This window comes from Rhinoderma darwinii, chromosome 1 (assembly GCF_050947455.1).
Source record: "Rhinoderma darwinii isolate aRhiDar2 chromosome 1, aRhiDar2.hap1, whole genome shotgun sequence".
NCBI lineage: Eukaryota > Metazoa > Chordata > Amphibia > Anura > Rhinodermatidae > Rhinoderma > Rhinoderma darwinii.
The window spans coordinates 604,920,506-604,947,243 of NC_134687.1; the positions used below are offsets into that span (position 1 = coordinate 604,920,506).

The window sequence follows — 26,738 nt, forward strand, 5'->3', positions numbered from 1 at the left end:
AAAGAGGGGGGTGGAGGAAAACAACAGCACTCCTCTAAGGTGATATTGCATGGAAAACGATTGAAGCAATGGTTTACTCACCTAATCGCGTTGTGCACATGTAGGCACAACGCTACTGCTTCGCATATATAACGTAGAAGATCTTTTTGTGGAGTCGGCTGCCACCCGCTGCTATCCCACGGGTAGAGGACTCTATACCCGGGGTAAACGAGAACTGGAGATTTGAAGAAAAAGGTTGCCGCTTCCGGGACACGGCGCCAGCCTGGTAAGTAGTCAAATCGATGTATAGATTTTTCTATATCTTTAATGTTACTAATACACTACGCGTGTAAAAGGAGACTCCCTTTTGTAAAACACTGTATAAACCTGATGAAGGGACCTGTCCGGTCCTGAAACGCATAGTGTATTTTTAACAATAAAATATAGACAAATCTATACATCGATTTGACTACTTACCGGTCTGGCGCCGAGTCCCGGAAGCTGCAACCTTTTTCTTCAAATCTCCAGATTGGTGTCTCTGATTTGGCTATTAAACCAAATCAGGTTTCAAGGCTCTATAAAAGAATCTGATGTGGATTTACAGGGTAGTTACCTATAGGTGGCACTAGAGAGACAGTTTTCTTTTTAAAACTTTAGGATTATAATAATTTCAGGGATTATATAAAACCAGAATTAGAGTTATAAGAACCAATGACAAAAGACGGCAACAACATTCCTGCTCTTATTTTGTGTAGGCAGCCACTAACATTCAACAGGTATTAGACTTACAAGTGGACTACATCAATTCTGCTTCCACCGCTTGATCTGTAACATGTGCTGCGGACTGGCGGATCAAGTAAACCATTGTAATAGCAGTGATGGAGGCGGCTGGCCATGATGCGTCCACTGTCTGCGCATGCACACAGTGCTATTTCTTGTATAGTGCTTATATATAAGGGACACTATAGATACAGGGGGTCACTTGATGCATCACGTGACCGCCGCCTCCATCACTGCAGCTTGTTTCTATGTTCCCCCATCCCACAGCGCATGTTACGAATTGGACGAGGGAAGAACTTTCAATGTTAAGGCATATGCCAAGTATGTTTACAAAGTGGCTAATCCATCTAAATTGTTTGCCTGAGTCAGCCAATCACGTTGTTGCTTACATCAACCAACCTACGTCTATCGGGTAAGATACAGCTCCACCTCCCCATGATTACCACATCCTAAGTGGGAAGATAATTAAAAAGCGGTTTCCAGGTTTTTAAATTGATGTCCTATCCCTGTGATCCCCATGATCATCAGAACAAAGGGGTTACGGCACCCATTGTTTATCCAGGCACAGTGACAACCATACAAGTGTGGCTGTGCCCGGTACTGCAGTTCAGCTTGCTCACACAATATATATAAGAAAGAGACAAAAGTCGTGAATTTAGATTGTTTTTTTTTTTTTTTTTTAATTTGGCATTTGTTATTTGCATTTATATTAAGCAAAGTGCATCTTTTTAATTTTCTCGTTTATACACATTGCACAATACATAAATAATGATGCTTATAAAACGTCTTTATATTTACAAGTAATAATATATTTCTATATAACATAAAATACATTTTCTTTAATAAATCTTTTTTCCTTTTTTTTCTGTGTTTTTTTTTTTTTTTAAAGGAGTTCATTTTTTTTTTTTTCATTTCTTTTTTTAAATTTTATTTCTAAAGCACTACATTGCTTTTAAGATCCAAAGAGTGCCCACTCTTGTTCATTTAAACTTCGGTTTTTAGAAAAATAGCTTATGTTAATCGTGCTCATTGAGCCATAACTAATGACAACGCATCATACGTCACGTACGACACATAGAAGAAATGAACGTCCTCTGTGCATATCTTGTACCTTAGAAGGAGGAAAATATTCAGCAAATACTGTACGTTACAGAAACATATTCTGTAGAATCTCCAACACATGAAAGTATTGGAAGCAGATTGGACAGGCGCACCGCACACGCAGGCGGCCATATTGTGGGCACTATTAAAGTAGAGTCTCAGTTTAGCAAAAAAATTGCCACTTTACAAAGCCATTTTTATTGTTGATCTCTGGCGAACAGATAAGGTTCCTTCTAATAACTTTATGTGCAGGCCACAATATGGTTCACCGTATGCAGTACGCAGGTCTACTGCAAGTGTCGATAGAATGTGCAACGACTTGTATTGAAAAAAAGTTTAGCATGAACAAGGAACCAGCAGCCAATCGGATCGCTCACAATGTGCGTGGATACCATAATCAGACCGGATCATTCCTTAGAGCCGGTAACTAAAGGCTCATTGACATGTAGTGAATATTCGTAAGTACTCGTGCACACAGCCATAGAATGGCACCCATATGGGCCCATACTGTACCTCCGTATGCCTCAGATGTCATACGTTGAGTCAAGCTCTATTGGATGCCATATTACGGAGGTATGCTTTTAGGGGACCATGTCTCTGTCATACGGTGCCGAATAGAGGCCCCATTCGATGGCGCACAGATTCTCTACAGCTCCGTATTCCAGGACCATAGGGACTTCGTTTACCGCCATCGCTACGCGTAAACGGGCCTTAAGGTATATTAAATAAGTTTAACAATACAACGTTGCACAAACTATTCACTTCTTATTCCCTATATTATAAATTAAATCATTGACCATTGAGACCCTTTCAGTTGACACAGAACCACTGAAAGGATTGAAATCTTCTATATGTATATAACTGGTTTCAATATACATATACAAAAAAAAATAAAAAAAAGGTGAGAAATAGGACTGTGGATTTAGGTGAAGAAGAAAAAAGCAGCTATATCCTCCATCGGCTTGTTTAAAACAACAAACCTAATGCGCTGCCAAAAAATAAAATAAAAAACTTTAAGTGTTTGATGACCGTTATAATGGGGGAAAGGATAGTTCGGGGGAGGGGGTGTAGACAGGTTGGCAGTTTTTGGTTTTGGTCTTTATCAAAATAAAGCATAATCACTGCACACCAGACTCAAGCACATATCGTACACTTCAAACTGAACATCTGCAATCAGCAAGGTTACCTCAACCAAGTCAAATGGCATGTAACCAGTCACGAATGGAAGACATCCATCATCGTGACCGTCCCACAGAAGAAGCGCAACTCGCGCCCTTGGTAGCTTCTGCTGGAGTTAAAAAATTTAACTGGCTTCATAATTTGGCCTTAGAACCTCTGAGGAAACAGAGATAGTCTTGAGTTGTCGTGTTGGAAGCCACCAAGAGTTTAAGTTACGAATTCCAAAAACAATTCAGTGGGCCGGACATTTCAAAAAGTTGACATGGGACAATGTGGTGGATCTCCAGATGCCATAAACATTGTACATATATTCAGCGTGGTCTGCAAGCTGCTTGGAGAATCCCGAATTGCTTATGACATATTACGGCTGTTCACCTTTCTGTACTCAGACATCAGGAAGAAGATCAATGGTGGGGTGGGGTCAACTTTACATAAAAAATAAATACTGATTTACCCCCTTGCATTGATAAAATATGTTGCCATGAGAGAGGATTGTGACATTACATGAGGGAGTCCCCATCTAATGCTCCCCCCAGCTTTCTCTGCAATCATCATTCACGCTTGTAGGAAAAAGATTTAAAAGGACCCCCCCAAAAAAATCTTGACATAAGCTATTTCTCAAAACAAATAAAAAACGTGAAAACAAACATTTTGCACAAAGAAGCAAGCACTCGGAAGGAAATATTAGCAGCATGTAGTCAAAGAGTCCTAAAGTCCATTCGTTTCCAAGTCATCTGTTATTAAATATCACCTCCAACCAGCAGGGGCAGCTGCTGATAAACTGTCTTGTGTAGCACTGTCCCCAGCCTTTCACGAAGCTTATCTGTACAGTAAATCCAGTCCACGGCTGTTGCATGAACTCGTGGTCATTAGGCCTTTGCAAACTGTAAGCCTTCTCATAGTCAAAAGCTTTGATGGAGAATCCGGGGAACACTTTATGGACCAGCAACGTCCTAGAGTCAGGGTTGTCCAGTGTGGCCGACTTAATGAAGATCGGATAACTGCTGCGATTATAAACCCAAACACCATCCACCTCCTTGGTCAGCTGGATTCCATATCCAATTTTGCTGCGTACTTTTTGCACCAGCTGACTTTTGTTGTCCGAGTTTAGTTGTCCAATACAGAAGCCATTCCCTTGAGGTAGGTCATAAAAGATATCCAGGGAAGGTTCTTGGACAGAATATAATCGACCCACCCGTGTCTTTTCTTCCCAGTATGCAACCACGCACCAATGGGACGGGTCCCCAGACTCCTGGAGAAGTTGGGAATCTGTAGAGAAGAAAAATGTAACATTAGTACAATATCTCCATTTTCTCATAGATATACACCTATTCATTCTGACATTAGCAACAGCGACACCTGGAGGCTCAAAAGGGATACTGCAGTCACCAAAACCTAAAAAACGCTTTACATTTTTGTAATTAAATTTAAAACAATGTATCACTAAAGAAGTTGGAAAAGCAATAGGTTTATAGTTTTATTGCCAAGACCATGATTTTGCAATTCATACCGATAACATTTTTGGATTAAAAACTATTACCCCACAAAGCATTCTGGGAACCTGGGCCTATGTTATAAAAGGATTTGTTCAGCTAAAGAAGTAACCCAGCTCATTAACATTGTGGTTTGTGGGGTTTAGGGTGGGGACCGGAATTTGTGCACTGGTTAAAAAAAAAACATGCAACTTCCACATATCCCCACTTGTAAAGACAATTTGTACATCTCTAGTCACTGCCACCCAGATAAAACCACTGGTAGCAACAAGATAATGATTTTTTTATTTTTTGAATTTGGGGGGTATTGTATAGGGGATGGAGGTTTAGAAAAATTTCACATCAAATAAGCAGAAGGAATTCAGAGAAGCTTAGGTGTGTGTATTCGGCTGCCTCTGTATCCCCCTTCATTGTGCCTCACAATACTTTCCTCAAATATCTCTATTCGACTGAAACCTGGCACCAAAAAAGGCAGCTAGTAAGAAAGGAAGGAAAAAAAAAAAGGGAGGGAGAGTTGTAGGGAGGGGGCTAGGAAAGCTATCAAATTACCTTTCACCTAACCTTTCGAAACTACAGTGCTTTCATACGGAAACTCGGCCTTTATAAAAAGCAAAAACGTACAAACAGTCAAAACACGATAAAACTAAAACACAACAATAAGTGCATAAACAGTCCGGAAAACTGGAAAAAACAAACAGAATCAAAAGCTAAAAGTTGAAAAGGTTCAGGTTTTTTGTTTTTTTTGCTCTGAAGTGGCTAGAGGCCCAGTAGGGAGAGAGAAGATAAATAACCCATTTATTCCTTATTGTGGAATGCCGACAGAAGGCGACTTAAAAAAAGACACAAAAACTCTAAAAACACACAAACCATTTTTGTAAACTTCATAAGAACTAATAAAAAAATAAGTCAGGAAATGTCTGTAAATGGAATGGCTGTAGCCACCCTGCTGCGTGAAAGAAAATCCTTAAGACTGCATTTTTTTCCCTTTCATCTCAAGGGCCCTGCCAGTACACCCTGCAATTTTCAGACAGACGTCAGTAAAGAGAGGAGTTTTCAGATTATTGTAATTGCCTAGTCCAAATAAATTGCAGGCTTGGTGAGTGTAACCTACTCTTCTGTTAACCTTTTCCTGATCTAAGCTCCAGACAAGTTTTTTTTTGCCCCCTTCCTGGTAAAAATTTGTCGGCGGGTTTAAAAAACAAAAAATAAAAAAAAAGTTACAACAGGGAGAAGGTAATATTCCTACGGCCCCCATGGGTCTATCCATCTTAAATACCTCAGTCTTTGCAGAACACCTTCAAAGACATGGCTGTCATTTGCACATCTTAATACTATTGTCTGCCAGCTCAACTAGCCCAGGGTCACAATTTTTAAGCAGGGACAGCAGACGCCCCCTGCTGTCTAGACTAGGACATGTTGCAACCACCCAGTGCAAAAATCACCCCAACCCTTCTTTTATCTAATAAGAAAAGGAGGTGGACATAAGCTGACCCATCTCCCTTCCCAAACCATTAGAACATTTCTAAAGCGGGTCTTGGAGAAAGAAAAGAAAAAAGGAAGATTTTTATATTTTTCAAAAAGGGCACCACCCGAAAAAAAAATATTAGTTGAGAGTTTAGATTAAAAAGGGATGTTGAAAGGCTGGACTTCGAGTAATAATAAAGACAAAAAGAAGACCTAGAAAACAAAAAATTATTACGTTTTTTTTCCTTTTCCTTTTTTGAATTCTTACATTTTATTTATTTTTACATCCTTTTTCTACACCCCAACATGAAAGGAACCCTTCCAGGAAAGAAGGGGGGGGGGCGGTGTGGTGGTGGGGAGAGAGCTAGACTAGTCTGTGTGTGTGTTTGAGTACGCATTAGTGAATACCACAAAACAAGCCGCACATTGCCACATACAAAGGCTTATTTAATTGGCAGCGCATATAAAAACGAGCTACCCTGGCTTGCAATGAACAGGCCCGTTATAGGAACGAGGGCGCAGTTTATGAATGAATTTTTACCAGCTTCTTCAATGACACCGAGTTCCAAGGACAATTTTTTTTTTCCAGGTAATTGCCAAACTTTTTAATGGTTCGAAGCCAAGGTACACTATAAATATGTCTACTCAGTTCCGTTTTAAGGGACAGCGGTGTTGACTTGATGTCTAGTCATTTAGATCCATAACAATGCATTAGTCTTTGGAAAGAAAAACTTGCCTTCTTATAAAGAGAATTTATGCCTGCAGATCTGTTCTTTTTATGGGTATTAATGGGGTAAATAACTCCAGGAATCGGCAACAGTGCCCCCACCAGGCATGACCAAGATATTTTAATTTTTTTTTAAATTCAAAAAGTTTGGCCTAATCATTTTCTAGAAATAAACTTGACAAAAGTATGAAGCACAATCTCGCTCGTTCCTAGTTAATTCATAGGCGGACTCCTAAAGAATATTGACTAGAGATTGATCCTACTGGCCTTACAACTAAACAGGACAGTTCTGTCTCAAAGACAGGCAGGAGACATACAAAAATAAAAAAAACAATGAGCTCTGCCCGACTCCGGTGGTAACAAAGACCAGCTGATTTTTTTTTTTTCTGTCTGCCCATGTCCCAGAACTCAGTCATCAGCCATGCAAATTATAGAGTGCTTTTTGTAGGTTGAAGTTGAGACTCTTAACAGCAAAATGCCTTGGAGGAAGGGTGGGATCTATTAGGAAGCCAAAACCCATCCACATTGTATTTACAGTATGTGTGTGAGATGCGGAGCGTTTTTAACCCTTCCAATGCTAGGACTGACCTTCTCCACAAAAGAACAATTCCTACTTTTTTGAGTTACTTCTTTTTGTGTAACTTTTTTTTTTCCGACTAACTCTTCAAATGCATTTATCACGTTAATATTTTAGACGTGGCAATGCCTATCCAGCAGTAAAAGTTGCATCCTGACCCAATCTTCGTGACTTGCGTTACCGTCGAACACTGCGTTAAGCACCACAAGTAGTCGTGTCGTACTTTATAGAAGAATTCCTAACAATTTTGCAAACAGGCATGGAAAATTAACCATGTATAAATCCACTTTGTGGGTTCAGATAGGAGCCCTAATGATATCTCCAAGGCTAAGGAGTTGTAGTTTCTCCAAGACACGAGACGCTCAGTCACTTTCAGGCTCGAAATAACAAACAGTCTTTGTCTATAGTAGTTCCGAATGGCTAATGTGAAAAGCCAAGATGACTTATGCAAAACACCACAATACAATCCTATACAATAGATATGAACACACATCAGGTATCAACAAAGGGAAAACAAGCACAACAAGCCTTAGAATAGAAACCAAGTAATAACCATGACCGAAATTGTCAAAAAGAGTCAAAAGAACAAAAACACAAAAAACAAACAAAAAAGTCACATACAATAGAACTGGAAGTCTCAGTCTGTTATTGGGGACACTGCTCATGTGACCAAGCCGCATGCAACATTGCTAAACCAATATGGCTCCAGGATGAGGCCATTTTTATTTTACAACACAGACCAAAGAAATCAATGTAAAAAAAATTTGCTAAAGAAAAAAAACAACAAGCTCTGAACTTTCCCAATGGAAACACATCCCTTTTTATTGTAAGGCTCAGCCTGTGGTCAAAATACTTTATATGGAAGGGAGACGCTGCCGTACCTCAAATCTAAATAGTCAGGAAAATGTATATTATCAAGTGAATGCGGTTACTTGTTTGGAGACAATTTCAGCCTATAAAACAACCTCAAAGTACAATTTGTCTGCAGAGAAAAAAAATATAATAACCTCAGAGCCAGTCAGGAAACTTAACAAGAGATGAAGACATCTTTTATGAAGTCGGTGTGTGTGTGGGGGGGGGGGGGGGGGGGGGCAATTGAGCAATTCAATAGTTTTGTTTTATTACCAAAAAAAAAAAGTGTTAGAAAGAAAAGAAATTACAGTATAGACATTTGGACTTGTTCACTTCCTTCAAATTCAAAAAGGTAATAAACAGGCAAATGCAATAAAAAAAAATAATTCATGCCCCATAAGAATGCAATGCCTATGTGATAAGGATTATTATAGGGCAACTGAATTGGGTGTGAAAGTAATACAGCTGGCCCAAAAATAGGGTGAAAACAACAACCACCAATCTGCAGGAGAAGTTTAAAAAAAATAAAAAAAATAATAATTTCTAAGAGTTCAAATTGTTGCAATCAATATTTTAGGTTTATTTTTAAGTTGTTGTTTTTTTCCAATAGGCAACTTTTGATCATAGGATTGCTGCAAGATTAATATTTCTGGTGTCCGACTGCGAAAAAGTCCTTACGTCCCTCCATCCTATATATTCTATGGTCTAAAAGTCTACTTTTTCCTCTTTAGTCTTTGAACAGTTTTCAGGAGATGAGATTTTGCAGTACTTATTGCATTCCACTCCATAAATTCCACTGCTGAATCTGATGGAGGGGGTGGGGATAAAACCCTCTTTCCTTTTCCCCTCCCCCCTTTGTATAAGCAGTCCCGTTTCATCCTTAGCAGTGGAATACCAAGCCGTCACACGACTACTTAGCTGGGAGGAGAATAAAAAAAGCTTTACCACCAGCCAGGTTGGAGACAGTGTGCAGACTTAAAAAGTTAATCATTACTTATGTCTGCTTCATAATCTAATCAAGTCCCCTCAGCACATGCTAAACTCACATGTACAGGCACAGTCATGGCAGCCGCCACAGACACTCGCTGGGGGTGGAAAAACAAAAATAAAAAAAAAAGAACCCAATGATGATCAAATATATAAAAAACAATTTTTTAATTTCCTTTTTTTTTTTATGAACCTAATTTTTGGGAACTCATTGTGGATAAAACACCAATCTTGACAGACACCGTGTTAACCCCGTGTGTTGTAGGTACTACTACATAGATCATGGGAAGGAAGGGGGGGGGGGGCTATGACCTTCCAGATTATAACCTCAATTTCCAGGAGACACGACAGCCAGATCAGAATCACACTGTAGAAGCCAGACAAATGTCTAATGACCACAGACGTCAGTGGCGAGGTTAAAATGTAACTAGCTCTCTGGTTTAATGCTCTCCTGCACCCTCCGGTCTACTACATTAATATAACCCAGACAGGTTTTATTAACAGTGACAGCCGGCTGCGATGATACATTTATTTTTTTATAACACCGATCATTTATTCAGGTTACTTGCTGTTTTAGACTTTTTATAACCCAGTCTACCTACTACAGGTACATGATAAAATCAAATACAGCGCAAGTCCACTGTGACCACCACAAGGAAACACATATAAATATAGGGAAACAATGGGACTGTACTCGGTTCACAGGGTTTGAGAAATGTATGGCACAACTTTACGTTTTTATTATGCTTTTTGGAAAATGTAACTAGATCCTCAGAGCATGTAAAATGATCTATGGGGTGTATATAGAAAAATAAAATAATTAGACTGTCTTAACCCACTTTAATTACTGGAGATGAATTTTGCGAGAATTTGAAATAACTTATTTACAATTTTTTTTAGAAACAGAATATCATGGGTAACCGTAAAAGTTTCCACAATTGTAATAATATAATATACTTCCAAGTTCAATGTTCACAGACGAAGCAGCAGCAACTCTTAGAGCCTATTGTGACACAGAAACAAATCCAGGCCTCATAATCTCCGTGCTGTAAGGTTACTAGGTTATAGAGGCCTATTATTTCCCAAGCACGTGTTCCCGGATGAATGCTATTATCTCATCAATACTCTATCAATGCTACCTAGGCCTCTGCTGGCGGGGAGCGCTTGTGTGCCAGACAAGAAAAGACCCCATAATGGCCAAAAACAGCGGGTATTGTGCTTTAGTTCAGCAATGAATGGTCGTCCTGCAGTGAGGTCGGATTTTCAGGAGAACTTATTATGCCTTAAAACATTCATTATATCTATCAAACAGCATTTAAAACAAAAACAAACAAAAAAACACAAACACGGCATTTAGGGAGTACTCCGGGTACATAGCGGAGCCGCTATTTTCAAGGCTAGACCTATCAATACTGTTTTAAGCTGAGAAGGCTTGCCATATCTCTGAAAGGATGCCTCCATGGTGGGTTCTTTCTAAAGGACATTGAATCAGTATCTCTGGATATATGAGAAGATTTATTAAGAAGCCAAATAGAGAGAGTCTATAGCTGCAGCTCTGAGACTTGTGTTACAAAATACCAAGTGGGTAAGAAAGGCCTAGGGCAAAAATACAATTTAAAAAAATCTAAAATGTTTAGAGTAAGTCATTTGTAGAAAGGCTAAGCTTGTAGAACAATCAGAATATACCAAAACGGTTTGCAAAGGGAGTTGAAAAGGGTAAAAGGCAACACAAACTGTAGAAGAAGAAAGAAAAAAAAAAATATTCTCATTTTTGTAAGTTAAACCCAAGATAATGACGCTGGGTGGGGACCCGTGTGAGACTACAGCCGCCAAAACCAAAATTAGCTCACAGCCAACAACCTTCTTGGCCTCAAAGTTTGAAGAAGGAAACAAAAAAAATAAAAAATGAAGAATTCAGTAAATGGCAAAAAAAAAAAGTTTCTTTACATAAAGGGGGCACTGGTAATCTATAGGGTTTGAACAAACATTTGAAGAAAAAAAAAAAAAGTTAAAGTATTTTTTTTTCTAATAACTTTTACTAAGTGAATAAAGGCCCTTTTAAATTCCCTTTCTTAAGAACAGTTTTTGGCAGGGTTTTCACAGGAGGAATGATGCAGCTTCCTCCCCTCTCTTAATATTTCCTGTTAACTAGTAAGGTGAAAACTATTGCAGGACCATAAAATGAGTCACCAAAAATATTTGGTGGAGCCCTCAATTGCCGTACAACAGGACTAGAAGAACTAAAAACATAAAGTCAAAATTTAGATATACAACACCCAACAGGCCTGAGAATTGCAAATATTTTCATAGTATGGTTCTCCAACCAAGGTGGGACTACAATTCCTAGAACGCAATGTCCAAGCCTGGTAGGACGAAACCTATAATTCCACCAAAACTGGAGAAGAGTCCATATGGGCATTTGCCCCTGGGCCAGGCCCTCAAAATAGGACTTTTTCATGTGAAGAAGTCATCTATGCCCCCAAGTGAATGTTCACTTAAGTTTTATTTGTGTGTCACAACTAAATTGAGGCTGCGGATAAGAAGCCCAAATCTTTGGAGCTGAAAATAAACTGCAAGGAAGCTGCTCGGTGACAGTAGGCAGTCAGCCAGACTGCTGTGTGGGTTATTTAATCCCGCTTAAGAAAGATGGTTGTGTTGGCAGTGACCTCGGCATGGCCTGTTACAGTACTCTCCTAGACAGCTCATTCTCAGGTCATCAAGAGACGGCACCAGTAGGAATTCAATGTTCATTTTCTAAACTGTGCAGTCACGTAGCTGATAATGCGGGCAGCAGACTGATAGCATGAAGCAGGAGTACATTAACGCGACGAGGTTGAGTGCTGGAGCTATCTGCCCAGACAGCTATGCCCCGAGCGGCACCATACATTCCGGTAATGTGAAGAATGACCACATCCAAAAGGCCGCAATAATGTAGCACCAAACATAAAACGAACTCAAAACACACAAAAATAAAATTATATCTAAAATAAAAAAAGAAGACAATATATATAAGAAAATTTAAACTGCTGCCGTCGTTTCTAAGCATTAAACAGCCCCCTTAGTCTTGCTAAGCCCACCCTAGCTGCCTGGAGTAGCCCCTGCCAGGAAAGAGACCGACACAAGAAGGCCAAAAGCTATACGAGACCCTTGCCAAGACCCAGTTTCCCTCCTCTTCACCGGCCTGGCCTCTTGCAGGGACGGTCAGATGGTGTGTACTTTACTGCAGTACACCCAGTCTGGCAGGCGGCCTAGTCTCATCCAAAGCCTTTACTCTGTCGTCTTGCTATTAACCCCTGATGATAACCTCACTTTGTAGGGGCCCAATACGGCTTTTTACTTTACGCTCACGCAGTTCACATAATCCTCTAGTAACATGTTTTTCTACTGCCAAAGAAATTACAAGGAGAAGCTCATATTTCCAGTCTCTCCCTTTTTCTTCTTCTAAAAAAAAAAAAAAGTTCACAACCTTGGACTTGTCACTCTCGTCCTCTTCTGCCATGTCTAATGAACCATATTTTTTATTCTGGGAAAAGCTGGGTGACCACTATTATGGCCACATACACAGTGGTTTGGACCCGGCTTTCCCAGACTAGTTAGGTATGGATACAGCTCTGCTGTAATACAAAGCCAAATTTACTGTTCTGGAGTCTGGGAAAGATGAGTGACAACCCGTGAGGAGCTGTAATGGCCGACAGACAAACAACCACCCCTATCTTTTCACACGTTCCATTAAAGAAACTTGCGCAAGACCTTTAGACACTAATAAGACGGCACAGAGTTTGACCTCAGCTTGAATTAGGTCTCAGCACAGACCTGACAGGTAAAAAAATTGCATTTTTAGTTCATTATTAACAAGAATATGTGACGGAGCCAATAACGCTATTGTGAAGCCTCAGTGACTGAGCTGCTGCTTCGCGGCTTGAAGAGTTACCAGCAGGATCAAAGCCACTGACAAACATTCCTGGCTTGTTTGCTATGTCATAATGAAGCTTAAGGCACATAGACGCGAGGACTTTTGTAGTAGGGATGAACCAGAACTCCCAGATACTAGTGCATTCATTGTGAGATTTTCTTTCCAGTTTGACTTATAAAAGTACATATGTAGCAGAGCTGAGTTTAGGGTTGCATGGTTTGTGCAGTATAAATCACTGGGATAGGATAACTCCAAGGCAATACACTGATATAACCATGAAGAAGACTATTCTGCCGATAACACACTCAGCACTGCTGCATCTGTGTAGTTAGGACTTTGAAATTCTAACAGACAAAAATGAATTAGCTTCATAAAACTAAACTAAGGAGGCGGCAGAAGCCTCACAATTACCAGTATACACTCTGATCTTTTCCATAAAACTTTTTGCTGGCCCACTTGCGCAATGTTTTTTTTGGCAGTGTCCAGTCATTTTGGGGGTAGACCACATACATTGTGAGACTCTAGACGCACTACTACTCATGTGTAAAGTTCTCATGTAATTCAAGATAAAGAAATAAGTCACATGGGCCAGGGCAGGATTATGGCACGGGCAAAAAGTGCAATAGCCGACCACTTGGAGATGGCCTCCACTTTTGTCTAGACTTCACCCCCACAAGAGCTGGGGTGGTATTATGTAGGAACTGTATAGAATTACAATTTGAGCACTTATGTGTTCACTCTATGGCACTATTATGTATGTACGCTAATGTCATTATGTTGGCACTATATGTTGTCATTATGATGAAGTATTAAACTCCTTTCAGTGGGGCCCCGCACATTTGCCCAGATGCCTCCACAGACTTTGTTCCAGCCCTGCGTGGGAGATAAGACCCCCCCTTGTACCATGCACACCCCCCCCCCCCCCCCCAAAAACAAACAAAACGTACAAGAGCAAAAATAAATTAGAGCATTTAAAAATGAAGCCATTTTTTTGGTTGTAGCTGCCATATGAGTATTTATTCTTTTATTTTTCCTATTTGTGCGTTGGATGAAGTTATTGAAAGGCGAGATGATAAATGAACAAAGTTTGTCTTCTCTTACCATAGGGAATGCTGTGTGCCGGTTCTGATAAGAGAGACAAACCACAGGAGGGGTCATTAAGTAAAGATTGCCCACGAAAGTTGTTTCTGTGCCAAGATGGGATTCTTTTAAGAAAAAGAAAAAGGAGGAGGAGGAGGGAGTTTTATATACAACATGAAAGGGCAGCACAAGTGAATTAAAGGTCACCTCTGTGCTTTGCAGGAGGAACCAGCTCTTTTGTGAGAGGCCCGCCAGGGATTAGGTTTTTAGCATTTACATTTTTTCTTGCTTTGCCAAAGGAATCAAATCTCTGGCTCCAGTCTCCCAAGTCCCGACCTTCATCCCACCCCCCTGAACTGTGCCCCATTCATTAAGCCAGCTAACTGCAGCGAGGCCCAAGGCAAGAGCAGGGGAAGAGAAAAAAAATAAATCTGCTTTTACAGAGAAAACGTCTCATTGGAGGAATCCGGAGAGCGAGAAAATGTTCTGTACTTGGAGCCTATTGCACAACAAAGAGAGGAAGGGGCATGCTGCGGATCCCACCTTGGATAAGGCCTTGTTCACATATGCGTTGAAGGCTCCATTAGGGACCTCCGTGGCAGATCCAGCTGAGATTACCACAAAAAATCCTGCAGCATGCTGCGCTATTGTTTCCAGTAAAACCATGGACAAGTCAATACGTTCCGTCCGTGGTGCAACGGAACCGTTGCTTCCCGTCTTCCCTTGTTAGAACAACGGAAAGCAGCGACGCAGGTGTGAACGTAGCATTACACTTTAAACATTACGAAAAACTCGAACAGAGGTGACAGTCAGAGCAAAAATTTTTACAAGTAGAACTGGAAACACTTTTCTATGATAATCAATTGATTATCCGACACTTATCAAGTCCCATTGATGCCAGATTAAAGGAATTTTTTCTACATAAACACATACAACTGGTTCAAAGTGAAGAATACCCAACATTCATATGGTTATAGGCCATGTAATGAGTTAACTTGTTGATTAAAAAAAAATTAAAATCCGCAAAAATCAATGGATAGCTCAATAGTTGTTAAAAGAAATACTGAAATTGTAACAATTTCCATAACTTGGCAATCGCTTATTGGCAACTGCTCCAAGTAAACAGGTCTTCACCAGACAGCCCATACAATAGCTGGGAACAGACTCTCAGGTCACCTAGGTTGTTGTAACAATTCCCTATTCTTATGATTAGACTATGTTACGATTGGGAAAATTGACACATTGTAGCCACAAAGTCACATCGAGACAACACAAAAGGAAAGAGGAAAAAAAAGAGAAGACAGCTCTGCAATCCCCTCCTCCCTCCCTCGTCTCCTCTCTCTTGCAGAATTCTCCTTCTCTTGGGGTTCAACATTAAAGCAGAAGGCAAGCACGCAGAATAAGGCCGCTTGTAAATCAGAGCTAATGCAAAACAAATGCTGTTTCATGTGGTGGTGCTGGGCTTTTTCATGGCTTGTGTAGTCAAGCTCCTTCCTTCCATGAATCAACACTTATCAGAACCTCATTACAAGAGCAAGCTTAAGTTACACACCAACATTTTTTTTTAGGAAGGGGGGATTGACATTATATTCCACTAGAGTATGTTAAGACCCCTTTGTAAACTCATAACACACCATAAAGCTATAAAGGCAGAAGGATCCATACCTAAAAAGCAGATCTGAGATAGATATATATATACTGCAACAGAGCTGCACCCCTGGTGGTCATAATTGAAAATGCCGAGAACTATTTCTTACACCTCAAGTTGTTGCGAATAGTATTAGGATCACTGAGAATCGGATTAGCAAATCTCATTAATTTTATGATCAACCATAATCATTTACGTAGAGGAATAAAAAAATAAAAAAAGTTGAAAAACTTTGCTCAAGACCTTAAGTGACCATGTCCATGAGTTACACAACAGCAGTTAGTCACCAATTCAGCGGCTTTGTAAGTGTTTCTCAAGCTACACCCATAAAATCCATCCACAACTTTAAATTCCTCCTTAAACCCTTTGTTGGCTTCAGAGCCTCCCCACACACAACCACAGTTGAGGGAAAAATACAAAAATAAAAAGGAGGGGAGGGAGGTAGAGGGATAACAAGGAGGACCATGAAATAGGAGAAACACTAAGCCTGGAGCCTTCAGGTTAAACTGCACCAGCACCCCCACCCTCCCTCACCTTTAGGGGGTCTTCATAGACACACAGTTATTTCCTCTGTCCCCGACAGACCAGACTGAAAGTTTTGTATCTGATAGAATCTGCACAACTAGAAGCCAGGGCTGAACAGAGTTTAGAGATGAAAGACACTCAGCCCGACTCTACATTCACAAGCTGGAATTCCCAGTTATCTGATAAAGAACTTGAGGGGCGAGATGAGGATTTTTTTTTTTTTTAGCTCAGCGCTGTAGAACTACAAGTAAACGCATGTCCATGGATTCAGGATGGTCATTTGCACCCTACGGTGGCCATAAAGATAATTGTGCTAATCCGACTTTGAGACGAAACGAGCATTGACACATGGATATTTTTGATAACGAATGGCCGAGAATTTCCCACGTGGGCCAATGCTTTTCCGAAAAACCACATTCCATACAAACACTGAGCGACGTCATTACGCCTACGACCATCATTTGCATTGTGGCCCTTTTATAAAATAAACAGGTCAAACATGTACATGATGTTACACTCCAGCCTATGCCACTACAACTCCCAGCAAGCCCTGACGGCCACAGGCTGCATGTAGATAACCAGCCATAAAAAAAAAAAAAGGACATACCCATAATGCAAAGCAGCCCATATAAACCATACTAAAAGTATTTTTTCTCCCCCTTTACGGTATTAACAAGGGTTTATACTGATAGGACATCTGGAAGTGAAATATATAGACTGCTGGGGCCTCTTGGCAAAATTCTTAATGAAGACTTGAGAAGAATTTACTGGCTATTTCTGTTTTTGATTTTTTTTTAATTCCCCGGTTATACATGAGGGTCTGCTCACATAACAGCCCAATTAGGAACAGCCTGGTCCAGCTTTAATTACCTTCGTTTCTAGAGCGGAATGGTATGTTTGCCTAGTAAACGTGCAAGTCTGTCGTTACTGTACCCACAAAATCTCATTTAGTGAGCGTAGCGAGGGGGCCCCTACTTCCACATAGACCAGGGAATTACAAAAAATGGACTATTCAAACCTGAAAATTATTCTTTGCAACACCAAAAAGAGCTCCAAATAAAATCAGAAATGTATTTACAGACAAAAGCAACAATGTATCATATTCTAGAAAATAAACAGAAATAACATCGTATCAATGAGAAGACAGATCTCTCACCTGAAAGCCCCTCAGGGGCCAGGTAATTAGTTCCCCCTGTCTCAGTGGAGGAAGGCACACAGTCCGTAGGATCCGCTGAAACACAAAAAAAGCCGCTTGTTAACATCCAAGTTCTGTTCTGGATGAATTGACATATGAAATAAAAGCGCAGATGTTGGTAACAGGAAACCCTATGGCGGAACTACAAACCCCAGCAAGGTAGACACATTGAGACCTGTAGTTCTACATTAGATCTCTGCTCAACAATGGGAAGTAGTGGCTGCTGTGGAACTACAAATCCCAGTATCCCTCCACTTGTAGTTCTATAGCTGCTAAACCCACCAGGTATGAGAAATGACTAAAGTTGAAACATGGCAACATCACATTATATATATATATATATATATATATATATATATAGTCAATAAATCACAGGGAAGTGCCAGATACATAGATGCTAAATCTTAGAAGAATTTCAGTTTTCTTAAAACATGAAACAGAGCAGCGTTTAATGAATCCTAGAAAAGAGGCAAAATAGAAAACAGATGTGGATCTCCCCAGCAATGTCTTCTCCAAATTAATGAGATCTGATCCTGTGCAACAAAAAAAAAAAAGAAGACCAGCAGCCCTGGAATAGGGGCAAGAGGTGGAGTATATGTCATATGTATTGGGTGAAGACCGCTGCATAGAAGTTTCTAGCATCTTTAGTTGATAGATTTGCTACATTGATGACCTAGTTGCTGGGCATGCTGAGACATGTAGTTCCATACTCGCACTTATTTGCGGAGCAGTCAGTACGGTAAGAGAGAAGGTCACATCATGTCTACTAAAGGTTTAATTGGGGAGAATCAGAAGCCATAACAGGAATATACAGTTTACCAGGATACACTCCATCAAACTTCAAACAATGGAGGAGACAGGAAGTGCAGTCACTTATGAAATTGTCCATCGTTACTTTCTCAGCGACTTAAGATTTTTTTTTTTACGTAATGTCCTAAGGAATGTTTTTTTTTCTTTCCACTCCTTCGTTACCAGTTAAACTCCTGCGAGCGGACGTGTACAGTGCAGGCGGATTATTAAATGGCACGACTGTGTGCGGTGCCAACATCCAGCCAAACACTTCCAGCCCTGCAGCACACTGTAGCCATATAGAAGGCGCATGGTACTGAACTCCCACACAAAACGCCGCCCCAGGTTATGCGATTACGGGAACTTGGCCAGGTATCAGCACAAGAGAAAGAAGGGACATGCTCAGGAAGCTCCAAGGTTGTGCACTTCCATGTGGAAGCCAAAGCCTTTACCTTGAGGCTGGCATCTCCTCCACAGACACACAGCAGCCATCTTTACAAGCACCTGTGTGTATATATATATATATATATATATATATATATATATATATATATATGGGTTGTGGCCCTTTACGAGAAAGTCCCAGGGTCCTTTCACATCCGTGGCAATTTCCCCACATCAAGACAGTAATGGTCTGCTATATAATACCACTATAATGCCATCCTTCCTTGCATTGACTTGATTTGTCCACAGGGGGTGCTGTTTCAACAATCAGAGTCCCTTGTTTCCGGTCTCCAGTGCAGCAAAAAAATATTTAGAGGACAACTTTGGTCTCTGAGACAGTTTTGTCCCAAATGGCTTAGTAAGTGTATGGGGTTGAGCATTTGGATTACTGGCAGGTTGAATGCCAATCTAGACATAAAGAGGAATTTACACAAATACATTGTTGCTGAATGCAAATCTTTACCAGATCGTGTTCAGAATCCAGGCCCTAAGGGTTCGCTCCACTGCCTTGGCCAGCATAAATCATTCAGATGACATGTAGACAGTTGTCACTGCACCCAGTTATGGCTATGGTAGGTAAGTGACATAATTATGTAGTACCACCTCTCAACCACTAGGGGTGTAAGTATGGAGGAACTAGATCTATCCGTAAAAAAGCACCTTAGGGTTGAGTTGATACTTTGTATTGTGTATGCTGAGAGTTGTAGTTTCGCAACAGCTGGACATTACTGACATAGGGTATAGAAGGAAGCAGCAACTATGGCCATGCTGAAAGTCTTCTCCAGCTGTACACACAAAATCGCACAAGTTCTAATCCAATAACTAGACGTTACGCGGGCTCCAGACTATCACTCTTTGGCCATCGAATCCATGGTGGTAAACGAATATCTTTAATGTAATTTTATCATGAAGACGGCAGAGCCTTCTCTTTCTTCTTGTTAGACTGTTGATGATTTCAGAGGGTTCCATTACAAAATGATGTTCTGAGTCTCACCTAGTAACACCAGACAAACATGTGGAACACACTGCTCCATGTGCCCAAAAAAAACTCTGAATTAGCAGCAAAGTGAGGATCCCATCCAAATATTTCCTCCACTGCTAATAAAATAATAATTTAAAAAAAATAATACATATGCAATGTAAGATCCTGTAGGTCTGACGTCGTTAGGACATGATGGGTGTTGTAGTTAAGGCCATCGTTAGAGTCAATTAATTTCTTTAAGCTCCCAAATAAAATGTTCATTATTTCCACACACCTGACCTGTGCCGCCAATCGTAAGGGGAAAACGGTGCCAACACTGGCATCCTGGACCAAAAAACATTAATTCCAACCAAATCTTTATTTGGATTGATAAAAAAATATATATATAAAAGGATATAGTTATTTTATAGTAACAACAACTTTTGCAAAATACAACGACCTATAAGGCACGACACGAAAATCCACATTTCAACAACATATATGCCCTATACACAACACACATTGCTTTTACGGTCTGTGTATTACACATTATGACAAAATCACCAATCTTTAAAAAAAAAAAAAAAAAAAAAAAACTTTGATCAGATCAATAACCAAAACCCAGTCACATATCGGGTTGGCACTTTGTCGCCAACTCCATATCTACACCCATCCCACAATGTCAGTTTTATTTATCTAGTACAAGGTGAGCAGGATGCCAGCCAGGTTCATGCAGGCGACTCAACAGCGCCGGTGCCAGATGAAAATGGGCTTTTGTCCTGGCGGGCAGCCCATTCATTAAAAGCAACAGGCATGCCAGAGACACATTTAACTGGTTCAGTACCAAGAGATGCCATTCTCACGCCACCAAAGGCTATGCTGTGGGATAAGTTTTGCAAGTCCCCAGACAATGGGTACAACTGTAAATTACAATAGTAGTAGTTCAAATTTAAAAATAAAAAATAAAAAAAAATTACAAAAAATCATTAAAAAATATAATAGTCAGAATAAAAAATGTATGCATAAAAATGATAATTAAATAATAGACATAACAAAAAAAAACATTTAAACAAAAAAATAACTTAAAATAAATAAAAACATAAAAATAAAATAAAAAAATAATGTTAACCATGAACTGATCATACAAGTTATCCACAACTTTTCCAGACTTACACATTAAGTGCATCCTACCCATAATAACAAGAGGACTTGTAGCTGCTGCCTGGACATAGCATGGAAGCTGTCAATGAACAGAAGTGACAAGTCTGAATGAAATACACAAGAAACAAGTTGAAGTAAAGCAAAGTACTCACCACAAGGCTTGAGAATCTCCATTGGGTATCTGGAGTAGGGAGGTGGGGGGGACTCTGCAAAGCATAAAAAAAAAGGATTGAGAAAATAAAGAAGGAGCCATGAGAAGGAAAAGACTGAGAGGAGATAGAGACTTGTGATAACAGGGACATTGTGTTTGTGTAAGCTCTGGGGGTTGGAGCTGGGGCAGCAGGCGGTGATTGCCTTGATTCTAGCAGTCTGATAAACAAGAGACCGCCTGGCGCCAGGCTCTGTGCTATCTGCTCCTCTGGCTGTCTGATCAGGGATCTCTAGTACAACTCTGCAAGCCAGCAATGCCTGATAATCCCCAGCTAGTAACACACAGAGGGGAGACAGACATTCTCCATGCCTGGTCCTGCTCAAACCCCCCCAGGATGCACTTAGGGGGGGGGGGGGGATTTCTTTTTTTGACAGATTTGCTAACACTTTATATTTTGCAGCTCCAATACCCTCAATGACAGGACACTGGAGCTTTAATAGTCAGGACTTCCATTGATACAATGTAGCAAGTTCATTGCTGCACAAAACAATAAACAAACAAACAAACATAGTAACAACTATAAACAAACACATATATATCATGCTAAGAAGTCCTGAATGGAGCGCAATAGAACAGTTAACCCTCCACATGCTGGTGTCTCCAGTGCGCATTTAATTCATACAAGTCTATGGACCCTGCAGAAGATGGGTGTCATATTATAATAGGAATATATTGGCAGGGTGAATAGCAGATATCAGGGTGCACTGTGAGTTTTACCTCCACATTCCTGGATGTTTAGGAAGCTTTACACACTGCACCAGCAATAAATACCTCAGGCTCATAAATCCTGGAAGGCAGCGAGTGGGAGTTAGAGAGTTAACACTTGCCTGTAAAGCAGCATTGCATTGTGTTATCAGAGCTCATAGACTCAGTGACTCCGGGGGAGTGAGTAAACTCTGCACCCAACATCTGGGGAAGTGTTCACAGGTCTGTCCAACTTCCTATACTGACAGTGCCACCACTGGACCAGATTACCCAGCAACCTAGATGCCCCCCAGATGCCAGCTGCAACCCCCTGTAAACTGGTGCCCACCAACAACCTAGATGCCCCAGAAGCAACATAAGTCGCTCATATAGCTACATACCAACACAGATAGCTCAGCCTGACCCAGACATTATATAGTATTACAGCCATAAATCCATAAAAGTGACAAGAAGGTAAAAGCCACCACAATCCGCTGTAGAAGAGTGAAGCGGAAAGAGGAGACCAAGCGCCTGTTATAATCTACAGGAGTTAGATAGACCAGAAATTATAGGATATTACATTGTATGATCCAGACATATAGTGGGGTGACATAGAACAGAGTTGGGATGTAGAGTAACGTGATATGGGGTTTATACTGTACAGAGTTACTTTCTATAATGTGTAGGAATGAGGGCATTACAGGCAAGGGGGCACATGATGTGATGACAGTCGGGTGCAGAGTCTATAAAGGGGGCACAGAATAAAGAAGATGAAGAGGAAATAGTGGTGGAGGGGGTTTGCAATAGTGGGATACAGTATAGGAATGTAGGGAAATGCAGACATGGGGTGTTCAGGAATAGTTGGGGTGTAGAGTATCTAAAGTAATGCAGTATAAACTATAGGACATGACTGCTGGGGAGAAGGATACAATACTGGGGTACATGAGATAAAGATCCTGTCATGATGAGGTGAGACTAAAGTTGTGGAGGGGGCAGAGTACAATACTGAGGTATGGGATCCTGTCATGATGAGATGACAGACTATAGTTAGGGGGCATGATACAATACTGGGGTACATAAGATAAAGAGCCTATCATGATGAGGGGACAGACTATAGTTGGGGTGCAGAGTATAAAGTAATGCAATACAGCAGTACATACTATAGGACATGATGGGACGATGGACTATAGTTGGGGGGGGGGGGCAGGATACAATACATATCCTGGTATATGATATTGGTGATACTGTCATGATGAGGTGACAGACTATAATTGGGGATGGAGCAGAATACAATACTGGGGTAGGTGATATGGGGATAATGTCAGGACGGGGGTAACAAGACTATAATTTGGGTGCAGAGAATATAAAACAATATAATACTGGGGTATAGACTATGGGGAGACATGAGGAGGGGACAGACTATACAATATTGGGGTACATGTGATGAAGATCTTGTCATGATGAGGGGCGCAGAATATAAGGTGGGGTGCAGCACAGAAATGACAGCAGCATCCCCCCTCTCCCCCATACCTAGCTCGCAGAGCCTGCTTAGATGATGCGGGTTGCAGCACACCAGCTCCGGGTTGTTCTTGCCATAGGACTCGCAGCAGCTGAGCCTCTTGACCTCGGCCGAGTGCCTGAGATCCGGCCACCTGAAGAGCTTGCAGAGCAGCAGGGGCAGGGAGAAGGACTGCTGTCCCAGTCTGGAGTCCAGCTTGGCAGAGGGCAGCAGGAGGCAGGGGCTGCGGGTTCCCCCCTTGGACTCCACCGCCTGCAGTAGTCCCTCCAGCTGCCTCTCCTTGAACCTCTTTAGCAGGGAGTGGGTGAGCGCCTTCAGTTCAGCCTCAGAACCCCCCAGCTGCGCCTTGGACACCTTGCCCGTCTTGCCCATACAGCAGCCCCCGGCCCCATGCGCCCTGCTCTCCCCTTCTCCTTCCCCCGTCTCCCCGGGAGTTGCCCGACTCCTCCAGAGTCGTCGGACGAGCACCGATCTTTTGGTCCTGAACATGCGGGACGAGAGCAAGGCTTCCCGGCTAAAAAACGTGCATGACGCCCGCAAATCATGAAGGATCCGGGATCCGAGGCCGGAGGACAGAGACAAGCAGCAACCGCAACAGCCCGGGGGGGACTGGGGATCCGAGCAGAAGCCAAGGCGATCTGGAACATACGCCAGTCTTAGAGGGGGGTAGTGATCCTTCCAAGCGGAGGGAGATCCTTCACAGGGGGCACACACACCATAGATGCCCGCGGATGTGCCCCAGCATGCCGGGCTGCGATCACAACTGTCAGGGTCGGCCCAAGGCAACCGCTGCTCAATCAGGGTTCCCACGCTGTAGATCCAGTGATACAATGTAACCGGCGGCCGACCTCAGCGATACAATGTAACCGGCGGCCGACCTCAGCGATACAATGTAACCGGCGGCCGACCTCAGTGATACAATGTAATAATAGTGGAGCCGCTGTATATCCGGGGAGCTCCTGCTGTAATCCACAAGAATCCTTGATCCGGCTGCTCAGGAGGAGAGAGGAAAAAAAAATGCAGCAGAGTCTTGTGTCCTCCTCCTCCTCAGGCTGCGGGGCAGGCCGGGCTGTGTGATGGAAATGCGGGGAGGGAGGAGGCGGCTCAGGGAGAGGAGGGACTTAGGACCCAGCACACACTGTATGGAGCCCACATCCTATGCTGTCAGTGCCAGGCAGGGTCCCTCTCACCTTTCACAGGGGTCGCACTGCCTGTACTCCTGCCCCCTGTGCTGCTCTATAGTGCCCTCTTTTATTGGAGATGGCACAGCATTATATCTGTCAGTTTATATGCCATCTGTGCCAGTGTTACTTCTCTGCTGACCTCTAGGTATGTTAGACGCTGCTGACCTGCAGGTGCCATCCTCTAGTCTACTTACCCCAGCTATGCCAGCCTCACACAACTCAGTGTATATTTGACACTACTTTTGCCAGTGTCTCACATCTCCATGTCTGTGCCAGTTTCCCTCACACCCCTCAGCAGTGACCTCTGAGGTAGTTTCTCCCCACCTTCCTTGTCTGTACCAGTCTCACTACCCACTGTGCCAGTCTCACTACCCACTATGCCAGTCTCTGCTCTTGTGCCCAGTACTTGTGGGTGCCCTCTTCAGGGTCTGTCTCTGTGTGGACGTCACTGTATAGACGTTATTACTTTCGCACTATTATTTTTACACTGTAATCTCTTTTTCCTGGGGTTCACTCTGTGTCTGGGACGTCTCTGCCAATGTCCTCTCTTTATTTCCACCTCTTTTTTATGGGTTGGCTCTTTATTTATGAACTTTCTATCTCTCTCCTGAGCTGTCTCTCCGTGTCTGAGGCTGTCTCAGCCCCTCCTCTCTCCTGAGCTGTCTCTCCGTGTCTGAGGCTGTCTCAGCCCCTCCTCTCTCCTGAGCTGTCTCTCCGTGTCTCAGGCTGTCTCAGCCCCTCCTCTCTCCTAAGCTGTCTCTCCGTGTCTGAGGCTGTCTCAGCCCCTCCTCTCTCCTGAGCTGTCTCTCCGTGTCTCAGGCTGTCTCAGCCCCTCCTCTCTCCTGAGCTGTCTCTCCGTGTCTGAGGCTGTCTCAGCCCCTCCTCTCTCCTGAGCTGTCTCCGTGTCTGAGGCTGTCTCAGCCCCTCCTCTCTCCTGAGCTGTCTCCGTGTCTGAGGCTGTCTCAGCCCCTCCTCTCTCCTGAGCTGTCTCTCCGTGTCTGAGGCTGTCTCAGCCCCTCCTCTATTCTGAGCTGTCTCTCTCTGTGTCTGGGGCTGTTTCTGCCCCTCCTATCTCTATGGCTGTCTCTCTCTCGGCCCCCCTCCCCCCCTATCTCAGGAGCTGTATCTGGGACTGTCTCTGTTCCCAACTCTCTCCTGAGCTGTCTCTGTTTGCGTGGGTCTGTCTGTACTCCCTTCTGAGCTGTCTCTGTGTGGGGCTGTCTCTACTCCCCCTCTCTCCTGAGCTGTCTCTGCCCCCTCCTGAGCTGTCTCTCTGAGTCTGGAGCTGTCTCTACTCCCCCCCTCTCTCCTGAGCTGTCTCTGTTTGTGTTGGGCTGTCTATATTCCCCCCTCTCTCCTGAGCTGTCTCTGTTTGTTTGGGGCTGTCTCTGCCCCCTCCTCTCTCCTGAGCTGTCTCTGTGTAGGGCTGTCTCTGCCCCCTCCTCTCTCCTGAGCTGTCTCTGTGTGGGGCTGTCTCTGCCCCCTCCTCTCTCCTGAGCTGTCTCTGCCCCCTCCTCTCTCCTGAGCTGTCTCTGTGTGGGGCTGTCTCTGCCCCCTCCTCTCTCCTGAGCTGTCTCTGCCCCCTCCCCTCTCTGCTCTCAGTCTCCAGTGCTTAGTGGCTCGCCCCATCACGTGGGTGTCTAGACACTCTGTCGCTTTAAAAAGAAAAAAAAAAAAGTGATTGTGTTGCACAAACAGCTCAGGTTACTAAAAGCTCCTATATGTCACATATAGAACAACAAGCGCATCGTGAACATGATCTATAGGAGCTGCACCATGTACAGTATATACAGTCAGCCAGAGGGGTTAATGCTCTACCGTGGGGGCCATGGAGAGCACTTCTGACATTCTTAACCCTTTCATCCTGGTCTGAGGCACACAGTTGGGCTTGATTTGCTTAGAAAGAACATGTAGGGTTATTTTGTATCTATCTATCTATCTATCTATCTATCTATCTATCTATCTATCTATCTATCTATCTATCTATCTATCTATCTATCGATCGATCTATCTATCGTATACCCATCTACATATCAATTAAATTCAAAGAAGCTTAATTGGCAGGACCAAATACACATTAGCATTGCCAAAGCAAGTAAGAATAAGGGAATGAGGGATAAGGACTGAGAGGTTGGGGGATAGGGACACATCTAGGGTCGGGGTCAGGGCCGCCATCAGGGGGGTATTAGGGGTAGTGGTGTGAGGGGCCCGGCCAAACCTAATTGAAAGGGGGGCCCGGCAACTGCCTCGACATTCTTTTGGTAGGAAAAATCGGGCCCCTGCAA

The 26,738-nt window shown here is 42.4% G+C and overlaps 1 protein-coding gene across 1 annotated transcript; it reads right to left on the reverse strand.

Moving 5' to 3' along the window:
• Window positions 1-1,515: 1,515 nt before the first annotated feature.
• On the reverse strand, window positions 1,516-25,116 carry SMAD7 (SMAD family member 7). The gene is made up of 4 exons (XM_075840885.1): window positions 23,281-25,116; window positions 21,008-21,061; window positions 17,462-17,536; window positions 1,516-4,308 (listed from the first exon to the last, which is right to left on the reverse strand). Exons 1-4 carry the CDS (start codon window positions 23,756-23,758, stop codon window positions 3,770-3,772), a joined length of 1,146 nt encoding a protein of 381 aa, XP_075697000.1. The 5' UTR covers window positions 23,759-25,116; the 3' UTR covers window positions 1,516-3,769.
• Window positions 25,117-26,738: the final 1,622 nt, after the last annotated feature.